This window comes from Cydia amplana, chromosome 7 (assembly GCF_948474715.1).
Source record: "Cydia amplana chromosome 7, ilCydAmpl1.1, whole genome shotgun sequence".
NCBI classification, from domain to species: domain Eukaryota; kingdom Metazoa; phylum Arthropoda; class Insecta; order Lepidoptera; family Tortricidae; genus Cydia; species Cydia amplana.
Window position 1 is genome coordinate 19,173,157 of NC_086075.1, and position 12,069 is coordinate 19,185,225.

The window sequence follows — 12,069 nt, forward strand, 5'->3', positions numbered from 1 at the left end:
CACTTACATATATCATTTATTTTGTTATCTTTGATACATTTGCTCTCTGATCTGATATTCTAACCATTATAAGTGGTCATAGTCACAAGGTCACAAATAAAGATAACTACATAGTTGTAATTGTATTTTTTTAATGCATGTTATTTCCAATTCCAAGATGTACTTAATGTTTTAAAAACATGTGTCCCTCCGAGTTTCTTGCAGGTCCCATATCGAGATTTCCTCCAATTGAACTCTCCAAAATCTAAATTTTTTTATTTGCTTCTCTATCACTCGAATATACAACCGCTAACGTGGCATATAGCGAAATTTCGATTGTCGTTTTTCGAGATAGGGTCTCTGGTTCCTATGAGGGGAGGGATTTTAGGACTCGGGCCTCAGCTTTGCCCCTCATTAAACACTCACGTTAGACCGAGACGGAGAATCCGGAGCTCCGTGTCTATGGAAATCATCACGTGATCACCGGTCATCTGTCAGAATTAGTAAGCGCCCGAAGCTCCGGCTCGAACACGGCCTGTACTACGTAAGGGCTGATTTAGACGGCGCGCGAACTCGCATGCGATTTTAGTTACATTGCGGACTGTTGGTTACGTCCAATTCAGCCGACCAATCAAAACCCGCAATGTAAGGAAACTCGCATGCGAGTTCTCGCATCGTCTAAATGAGCCATAAGTCATCCTTTATTAATCCGGGGAGACTGATGATTTTGAAGTCCATTTGCACGTAGAACAATACTGTATAGGGTATTGTGCTGTGCTTTATCTGTAATGAGAACCTTGCTTTTTACAACTGAAGCACGCCTTAACTCTTATCTCCAAGATATTTCGCTTCAGTTTCCCACGTACTCAGTGCTAGTGATGTGGATGTACTAAGTAATTTTCTCGTGGACATAACTATTACATTACTGACTAGTAAACCAAAATGGGTTGATTTTTATTTTGTTATCGAATTTTGTTTGGTTTGATTTGGATTACATTTGGCTGGTTTGAAGAGCTTTTCATTCTGGACAAAATAAACATAAAATCTGAACTTGTCCCGCGAAAACGATGTAATTTTCCGTTAAATAACGAAAAAACAACACGTTTTCCTAAAAGGTGACTATGAGTTTATAATTATTGTACCGAATAGGGAACTCTATCTATAAAGTATAATCACAGTAAAGTCACAAATAAACATTGTTTTAATATTTAATGCTATATTCATCACGAAACACTTTTGAGAATAAGTTCCCGGGAATATTTTTACAGGGAAAATTTCGCGGGTAATTTTCCGCTGTACATCCCTACTAAGCCATTGCAGGTTACGGGACTTTGTAGATTATCTTGAAAGAGCTTCATTAGACCCGCTACTTTATTCTCTTTTAGCGCCCGGTGTTGACTTGCAGTGTCGTATTTACTTTCTCTATGAATGGCGTTGATGGTTGATAGTCTCGGTTTTTATCTGTCTTTGACGGAAGAGCTCCTATCAAGTGCTTTACATCTACGTGTTTATTTCTCTATCGTAGTATAAGTACTTTCATAGTTTATTTACTGATATGTCGTCAGAAAATTTCCAATTTTGCGAACTTTCTCATATTTTTGTATGGGGATCGAACTTTTCCGTTTCTAAATGAAAGTTTCCTTAACCCATATATGTCAAAAACGACCCTGGGCATATAATTATTATGGGTCATAAACTCCAAATAATCTGGGTTAATTCCAATAAGACTAACTGTACAATTAGCGTATGAATCTCGATGTTTCCGTTTCATATTTTGTTAATGTTAATTTTATGTAACTTTCAGCCGCATTCGAACAATAAGATACGTCAAATATTAGATACTGAAACGATATGGATCGGATATGTCAGTGTCAAAAGTGACGTTTTTGCTTGAAGAAAGAATATTGCGAAATAACATGATTCTCAAGAGTCGGCAACGTTTAAGTGGCTCCTTTGATGTTGCTATTGTCCATGGGTTACGGAGACCGCTTCCAGGCACGTTGGCTAGGCCCCTTGAAGTATGAATATTTATAGTCAGTCGTTCTCTTTACCCTGTGACTGTTCTTCATGTCAATAAAAACTCTTAGGGCTCATTTAGACGGCGCGCGAACTCGTATACGATTTTAGTTACATTGCGGACCATTGAGGCATGAGGTTACATCACTGACAATCCAACCTCTAGACTGAGCTTAGGCCAATTCTTTCATGAAACCGATGCTGCCAAAAATACGGGGGTGCGGGGGGACGAGGTGAGCGAATCCCGTGCCGTGATTGGTCCGTTCAAACACACGGACCAATCACGGCACGGGATTGACTCGAAGATGGAGTAACGTTACCGTATGTGTGGCAGAGGGGGTAGCGCGACTATGCTATGTCTAGAGGTTGGATTGTCTGTGGACGACACGTACTAGATCCATTCTAGTATAGTTTAGGTTTCAACTAGTTCTCTTTTGCAGCGCAGTTCTCTTTTGCAGGTTGGATTGTCTGTGGGTTACATCAATTCAGCCGACCGATCAAATGACGCAATGTAATGAAACTCGCATGCGAGTTCTCGCACCGTCTAAATGAGCCCTTAAAGTGCATATCTGTTTAAACATCCTTAATCTATGCCCCAACTTCATAAGAACTTCAGAGCACACAAATCATATCGCGCGCACGTTCGTAATTAGTCTCTACTATAAATTACGGGCCATTTATCCGTCTGGCTGTCCCATACATCACGCCATACATCAACCCTGTTGACGCCTTTATACGCCGTTCCTCATAAATGTGGCGTTCTGGCGTTCAGCGGTCAGAGACGAGTAAATGATAGAATGCTATGTCAAAACGTGCCTGGAAAATTTAAAATTGGACCAAAATTTTTGCCGGGTGTCTGTATATTTAAAGATAAAAGATAGTTTATTAAAGTAGGCATATTACAATGCGCTTATGAACGTCAAATAAAGCTACACTGGATCTTACCCTACACCTCTGCCCCGAGAGGATTTAAATCCCCCGTCAATTGGAGGAGTGTATCCTAATATGGGACCGGCAACAAACTCGGCGGGACACATCTTTTCAAAACATTACATCTTATAATTAACATGCATTACGAGTAATAGGGAATATTACGCGAAAGTCTGCGTAGGGGGCGCCACATCAACAACAAGTAAACAATCTAAGGGTCTACCGCAAACGAGAGAGTCGACATTTTGTTATCTAACCTCTCTATCACTCTTGCATATTGGAGCGATAAAGAGGCAGATAGCTGAGTTTCGATTTCGCGTGTCCCGGTAGGCCCTTTGTAAGCAAACCGCCTTGATGTATCAATGTCATATTTGATTGTCTGTGAAAACTTGTCAAAAAACAGTTTAAGGTACAGTATGTATAAGTTACTCTATGGTATACTTAAGTCACTAGTGCTGCACTCTGGCGGCCAAACATTGCAGTAATACTCCCTATTAAGAAAAATACAAGTTAATTATTTAAATGCGATTTTGTTTCGAATCCAGTGGCGTAACTAGGGGGGGCTGGGGGGGGGGGGCACGTGCCCCGGGCGCCGTCCAAGGGGGGGCGCCAAAATGGGCAATAGACCTCCCATAGAAAATGGACCAGCCAAAATGTAGGAAACAGTCAAATTTTTTTTTCGCGACTTAGGGGTTGGTCTCATAGTAAAAATTGCTCAGTATAATCGCAAAACCTCCCGGGCAACGGAAATGCAGTTATTTTTTAGCCACCCTGTATACACGGTGGTCCAAACCTTGACGTCCAAAAATTTTTTTTAGAATCCTCGTCGTTGGTTATCAGAATATACCCCATGTATCTTAAGCTTTGGATTCCTCCGAAAACGGTGCCGTCATATAGCGGCCGCAAAAGACGGCCGTCTTTACGGTGGCGACATGTGGAAAGTACCACGGCGTCATAACACACCGTCATCCACCAAGGTCAAAGCGGTAAATTTGTTTTTTTTTTTTTTTTTTTATTGAATAGTCTACGCTATGAATAGTCTACGATCCCAAACTTACAAGCGATATTGAATCTTTAAGTCTAAGGAGATCTCCAAAAAAGAAGTGTATAAGTTTTAAAATGGTCGGCAACGCGAATGTAACGCCCCTGGAGTGTAGACGTCCATAGGATGCGATGACCGCTTACCATCAGGTGAGTCGTAATCTTGTTAGCCACCGATGGACTAAAAAAACACTTATTTGTCTAAATCAAAAGTAAACTTTAATAAGTAAAAAGTAACCCTTTCGTTAGTTCATTTCGTTTGGGGGGGGGGGCGCAAATTTGGTGCGCCATATCCTCTAGCTACGCCACTGTTCGAATCTTTTAATATTTCGGTCTATAACGTTATTTAATGATCTGGGAGCCTAGCCAAGAAGACAATCGTACAGTCAGCAAAACTATTAGCTCAATTAAATACTCCAGCGTAAATATTATTATGCAGGGGTGCTAAAAGCTTATAATGTATATTTCTATTGAACTAATAACATTAAAACTCTTATATCGGCTGTCCCTAAAGCCAACAACGCCCATAATATGCATATACAGGGTGTCCCTTAAACCAACGCCAAGAATTAAAGGGCTTAATAGAACAGCTGATGGGCTACAAGATTAAGCAGATTTATCCTTAATGAAAATTTCATACTTTTTGAAATATCGGCACTTTTAATATATCTTCTAAAGCCAGGATACTTAGCTATACTTAACTTCAATTAAATCACCTCCGAGTCCAAAACAGGTGTTACTGTATTACCATTAATATCGCAACCATCTCGGTAACCATATTTCCGCTGTACAGTCAGCGCCATAAATCCTCAGCCTTCAGATTATTGAATTAATAAGATGTTGAAACAGCCATAGCGCGAAAGTTAATTGCTCGCCTCTGATTTATCACCCGCATTTGCATTATTTATACGTGAAAATATGAATATTCCAACCCAGTTCCCAGACGTCGTTTAAAACGCGTAATTAACAATTTATCATTGTGATAATAAAATAACGAATTAATTTAACTGGATATTTTGATAGTTATCTCAAGTGTGGTGTAATGGCCAGTTTATAGTGTGCAATTCTAATTACTAGCTTCACGGGACGTTAATTTCTTATGATAATGTCTTAACTGTTATGTGGTTAAAATTATTACGTCAGTTGCTCTCCGAGATGAATTTATACTGTTCAACCTTCAACAAAAACCTAACGCAAAAAAATGGCGTAGCGTAAAGTGGACCTACTTTGCTCCACTTTAAGGAAAGTTTCAATATTTTTTTAAACATTATTAAATATTCAAACGAATTGAATACTAAGAAGAACATCTTATGTAACATATTTTATCGGTAAATCAACTTTATGAAATATATGAAATATTTGTTTTATAAAAAATGAAGGTCAACCAAATCTTGTCAGTAAAAAAGGCGCGAAATTCAAATTTTCTATGGGACGATATCCCAACTCGTCTACATTTTTCAAATTTCCCGCCTTTTTCTCCTCCATATATTGTTTACGTCGAAATAAATCATGTTCATTTCCAATTCTTCATTAGTTGCACAGTGCACACGTCTACTTAGTATCCTATAAAATATTGATGAGCAAAAAACAAAAAAAAATTCTCAAGCTGACTTTTAGGGAAAATTCATCGCGTTTACATTTGACATCTTGAGATGTTTACACGGGATGGTCAGCGGCAATTGACAGTTGATGGCGCCATGTTCTTAACACACTATTGCAGTAGGTCCATTTACGTCAACATAGAGATCCCTAGCAACTGTGGCAACGTTACTTACCTTGAGCAGCACACCATATCTATACGGATTTCTGTAGAGTTAATACAATGGCAGAGGGAGGTGCTAAAGATGACATTCGGACGTCAACTTCAGCTGCATTAGGTACCAGTCGCCATCAGATATATCGGAGGGGCCAAGGTGTTCAAAAGTATCTGAACACGCCTCTATTGTCAAGGCGTTAGAGTGCATGTTCAGACATTTTGAGCATCTCGGTCGCTCCGATATAGCTGATGGCGACTGTACTAGTAGTACGTTATTCCTACAAATTTTATTTTTTTGCCACCTGAGAGCTCACGATCGTCGCTCTCTCTAGCCAGTACAAACTCAGTCGCCGAGGCCGAAAACGGTCTGGACAGGATGATGATGATAATGATGATTTTATAGTTTCGTTTTTATCGTGCCTTAACCTTGCTAAATCATTAATTACCAACTTTGTACATAATAAAAATAACTTGATTTGGGTCATAAATTAAAAACAGTTTTGAAATTAAATATTTACGTATATTTTCTTCGCTTTATGTACTTTAACAACATATTATGTTTAACATTGCGGTTTCGGCATACACATTATTCGGTTGATATCAGATCTGTAATAACATCTAATCTTTCCAAGAATAACTTTAATAACTTCGCATCATTTTGACAACTGTTTTTAATGTAGTACTTATTTATGTACTCAATGGGTTCTATATTAAAGTTAATGTTAAAATCGGATACGAAATTGTGAAAGTTATACATAGACCATAATTGCAGCACAAGACAAAACAGCAGTAGAATCGCTTCCTACTCCCAGTGAAGTGACTATCTCGTAACTTTTAACGTTAATGTAAATTTATGAAGTAACGTGTTGAGATTCTGTTATTAAGATCTTATCGGTTTAACAAGTTGGAAAGTTTAAGTGAAAATGAATATAAAATAAGATCGTTAAGGTAATCTTAATGAAGACGCTACGCTACGCGCCGGTACTACGCTTTATAATACAAGATATGTGCCTCATTGTCACCAAATAATACGGAACATGTTTCCTTTCGACATCCAATCTTATCCATCGATCAAAAAGTCATGGAATAAGTACGAGTATATTACAGACTTAGATTCCGTAAAAATTACCGTATTAAGTAAGAAATTGATTATATTAATGATCGACAGTTCTCACGGCATTTTTGCCGCAAACCGTCCTTTGTGTCGAAGGATCTGATTAAATGTCTAATGGATACATACTCTTGTATTCAAAATACCCGAACGATTACCTGTTTCATTACGAAATTAGACAGGGATTCGTTTGTGCATTTTTAACAAGAACAGATTTAATAATACAAACACAAATTAACAATTCTAATTTGCAACAACTTATTGAAAAAAAAACTATTTAAATTACATCTATAGATTTGGTACATAAAAATTTTGTTAGTCTAACTAGAAAATAAACGCTTGCGCGATTCAAAGCTTAAATTGGCCATACATAGGGCATACCTGACCAAAATGCTCCAGGGCAATCCATGACGTTTTGCAATAACACTGAACCACTATCTAAAGCACTAGCGTCGAGCATTAAACTAATAGGTATGCCCGAATATGTACAGCATGATTTACAGATGAGCTCTCACAATAATCAGTGCACTATAACATACATTACGAGTAGAGATCACAGCTGCGCGGCCCTCGCGGGCTTCGTCGATGATATGAGCCGACTAGAACCTCGGAACACTACGATATATTTACACGATCCTCGGTTGCGAATGTCCTTTTGGCTTGGGCGTTAGCGGTCGGCGCCCCCTTTCTTGTGTTGGAGCGCCGCCGCACCTCACGGGTGCAGCGGCCGCGGCCCGAACAGCGGGTACGACGGGAAGTAGGCGGCCAGCGATGGATGCGGGGGCAGCGAGAACAGCGGCGGCGACGACACCAGGTGCGACGGCTTGCTGTACGGGTGGAATCGCGGCGTGAGCGGTGACAGCGGCGGAGTCGGGTACGTCCGCTGCAGCAATGGGTGCGTCGCGCTGAGCATCGACAGGCTTGGACTCGATTCTCCGCTGGCAGTATGCGAACGTAAATGCTGCAGTAGCTCCTCGGACGTCGAGAACCGCTTCCCACAATAAGCGGAATCTCCGGCCATCCAGCTACAGACAAAAGGCAGCTGAGATGCAGCCGCCAAAGCAGCCAGCTGAGCGTGCGCATAGGCCGCAGCCGCGGGGTGACTAGTCGGTAACGGGAACGGAGTCTTCGCGTGGTCGCATTGCGTGCACCCAGCCGGGCATACCGCAGACTTGAGCAAGTGCGAACTCAACGAACAACCCGTGCAATATGGATCTCTGCACACTCCAAGATCTCCTCCTGGCGCTTTCATTCTCGCGTAAGCTAGATACGGGTTCAACCCGTTTTTCAGTGCATGATGCTGCGCTGCCATAAGACTGCTCGTCATTAAATCCATGTGTAAAGGAAAGCCTGTGTGTGGCAAGCCTCCTAGAAAAGCTGATGATGTGACAGGTACGCTCGGTTTGAAGCATGAAGGTTCTTTGGTGTCAGCACTGGACGATAGACTGGTTGGCGTGAAGGGTAACTTGGATGTGGATGAATTACTAGCAGAGTCCGATTTGGTTGGGTTCGGAGAGCCATGTAGAGGACTCGACCGTTCGTCTGATTTTTCTGACGGCGTTTTGTGATTAACGGGCGGCGAGGTTCTCTGAGAGGATGAACTCTGGTTGCTCCCGCAGCGCGCTTGCACAGGGGTTGTTGACGCGCTACCTTTGGAGGAAGGCGTCTTAGAGTGAGCATTTACGGATGACGCTCTGTCCTCCGGCGTTCTAGTCTTTTCTCTCGCAGTGAGGCACGACTCGTAAGGCTTGAAGCTGGGCTTGCTATCCATATGCGGTTTGTCTTCATATTTCTTGCTGGCTTTTTCCGCAGCGGAGATAAGCTTGGGGTTCGGCGTGTCCGCGCCGATGGCGCTGCAGGTTTGCGCGAGGAGCGCCAGCGGGCTCTTTTTCGCGTCGAGCTGCAACAAAAGGAGAAGCCATCAGTTTATGAAATGAAACGTCCGGGTCGAGGTTGCGAGTGACGGGCGCACAAAGGGACCGCGGGGCGCCGAGGGCGGTGGGAGGGGTGGGGGAGTCCAATCACGCGGCCGACGCGCCATTATCCGCGCGTCTGGCAGCCGTCGGCTCCGCTTGACATTTCACTCGGCTCCCGCATGATGTAATCTCGCTGTGAAAAGGGCAATTTGTGCCGGTGAATTTGCGGCGCGCCCGGACTCGCGCGTTGTCACGTCTATTGTCACGGGACGCACAATTATTTCGAGCGAGTATTGGGGTGATTTTTGCGGTTGTTGTGTCAACGTTTTAGTTTGATTGTGGAGGGTGACGTGGGACTAATTGGATTCTTAGCAGAGTTTAATAGATTCATGACGTTATGTTACTTTAATTAATGACGATGGTATAACATAACGTTCTATAATATGCTAAATAAAATGCTAACGATAAAAGATAATGATAAAGCGTACCTAGTAGGTAAATTAAATAAACATACAGTGAATAAAAACACATATTGAATTTGCATTACGATTAGTTGAAAACCAACATTCATATGAATATCGTATTGATAATGTTTTAGTCTAAAATATTAATAACAATAATTTCAATTTAGCCTGCAATCAGATCCATTCATGAAAACCGTCTTAAATTGAAACATGGTACTTATAATTTACTCAATACCCACACAAAACGGGTGTGTTTATACCATAACAAAGCCGTGCATAATCTTGACCATTAATCATAAATGCCTATTCGCGGAATGAAGCAAAGCCTTCGCGAATTGCGTTTAAAAGGAACAAAATATTCTCAATTATCTCACGTTTACGCGAAACTGTGAAATTCGCCGCGAAACTTTCGCGATTAAGTTATGATTTTGTACGCTTGTCTACGAAAATAATGAGTTTTTACCGTTTTGTTTTTGAATTTGTTTCGTGTTAGGAGCATAAAGTTAACGAATAAGCCGACAGAATGAGATTACATGCTTTCCGGTGTTTCAAAAATATTGTTTTGGCTAGAACTAATTATTTATATGAGTAACTATAAAATAACAATGTATTATTAGTTACAGTCATTCGAAATGGTATTGCTCTTGTAATATTTTTATTGTGCTATTTAAAAAAAAAAAAAATACGAAATTCGTACAAAATTTAGATAAATTATTATTTGGCAATTTTGATAATAAGCTGTCATAGAATTTTATACAAAAACTTTTTTGTTTATGTTAGATTTGTTATAAAAATTACTCAGTTTTTGTTTATCTTTCTGTACTTATTTTTAACTAAGTATTATGTCTGATTTGGTATTGGCAAGATAGAGATGATTTCAAACTGCATTATCCAAAAATGACAATATTAAGGTAAGTACATTTCATATTTCAGCTGTGATTAGGTAAGTATGGCTTTTGTAAAATGGATCTAAAAACTAAACATGATCCAAATTAAATCATTCGAATTTAATAAAGTTATTGTTGCTTTATTGCTTACATTTCCTTGTTTTAACTACACTCATGGACAAAGAGGAACGCAAAAAAAAAGTTGAATAAGTAATTTTGAAATTAACTTTGTTTCAAAGATAAGAAAGAACTTAACGGAGAAGAAATTAAATAAGATGCTAACTAAAATTAAATGGTTATTCGGTTTTTATTCAATGAATTCGTTTCTAAAATTCGCTCAATATTGTTGTTTTATTTTCATTTCGTGATTTTTTTTGTATAATTTGATTCAGTTGACTGGCTACTGAGTTCTCTTATTATTTTGGTTAGTTTCTAAGAGTTTTTACTCTTTTTAACGTTAATAAAACACGGTTTATAAATCCAAGTTTCTCTAGGTAATAGGTCTGAGTAGATTTATAACAGAATCTTGTAACATGGCCGAAAAACATATGGGGGATGGAGAACAAACAAAGACAGGAACTTACTAAAAAGTATAACCTATTGCAGTGTTCGTTGTAAGTACCTACATAGCTGTTAAATAGTGACTTTACTTACAGAACTAGCAGAGGGCTAGTGTCCGTCTAAGGTAACTTTGCACTGACTTGAACGTCATATTTTCATAGAAATCTGACATGAATGATGACATTGTTACACTTTGTCATTGCAGATGCCATGCAGAATTATCTTAGTTTGACTCTAGTTTTTTTTATATCCTCTACAAAACCAATTGAGTTGTCGGCATAGCCTTATTTCATTGACCGCAGCATTTCAGATTCCATGCCCGTTGATTCATTGCTTCGGTCGTTAATGCCAGTTCCTGTGCTCATTATTGTCTATTATCCATTATTTTCATAATTATCCAGTTTTACGACTCTGTTTACATTATAACAAAGAGTAATATTCTAGTTAGAATTGTATATGTCGGCAGTAAAGAGCGACAGGTTATTAAAGTCATTGTAAGGAAAAGTTACGAGTATTGTAGCATTAATGTCCTGTTTCGCGATTCGTTTGTTTATGAATAATTTACGAGGGTCTATATCAAATTTGAAAACATGAACAAAGAACGAGAGTTTATGATTATGTGTTTTCCTGCGTTCAATGTTTTGTTATTGTTTATTCAGAGTTATTTTTAATTAAACGTTTAACACGTCTTTGTTCTTTTATATCTTCAATATGTTTAAGCCTAAGATTATAAATTGAATCTATGCACTTAATAATTGTTAGACTTTTTTTTCTAGAAATCAGAACTAACTTAGCTAAAAGCTCTTAATGAAACTTACCGTAGTAGGTAAAGGCGACAGATAATCCGGCCGTAAATACTGATTGCTTGACGTGAGCATGTTGCCCCACAATCCGTTAGTATCCAGCTTAAAAGATTAATCACACACAGCACTTCACTCCACTAATCCGTCATATCCGTTCACATTAAACACGTGCGTTTCGTTCGGCGGTCGGCAGCGGACTGAGCGCTTGGCCCCCCCTTCCCTGACACCTTGTCACTCGTCGCCGCGCCATTTTTGCATTCTGTGTACTTTGCGGGAGCTTTGCCGTCTTATCCCCACCGCTGTTTGACACCCCGCTGGTCGCCCCGTCCCGCTCGCGCTTGTAGAAATTTTATAAGTCGTTTTCCCTCGTTTTGATGAAAGGATTATATAAAATATGCAACGCAGTCAAAGGCTAGTGACGACAGAGATGCATCGCGGGGAAATTGAATGGGGTATAAGCGGCGCGGTAATAATTTAGTTTTGAGCGGTTTGAGTTGCGGTTTAGCGCGCCTTTTTATTTGTTTTTTTTTTTTCAGGAAAACAGGTTCGTACAGCGAGATTTGAAGATGTTTGCCAAACTTTAATTCTTAACTTTAATTCTTCTT

General features: G+C 39.7%; 1 protein-coding gene across 1 annotated transcript; it reads right to left on the reverse strand.

The window, feature by feature from the left end:
• Positions 1–6,903: 6,903 nt before the first annotated feature.
• On the reverse strand, positions 6,904–11,712 carry LOC134649587 (zinc finger protein Elbow). Its single transcript, XM_063504404.1, has 2 exons — positions 11,480–11,712; positions 6,904–8,733 (listed from the first exon to the last, which is right to left on the reverse strand). Exons 1-2 carry the CDS (start codon positions 11,537–11,539, stop codon positions 7,546–7,548), a joined length of 1,248 nt encoding a protein of 415 aa, XP_063360474.1. The 5' UTR covers positions 11,540–11,712; the 3' UTR covers positions 6,904–7,545.
• Between the last annotated feature and the right edge of the window lie 357 nt (positions 11,713–12,069).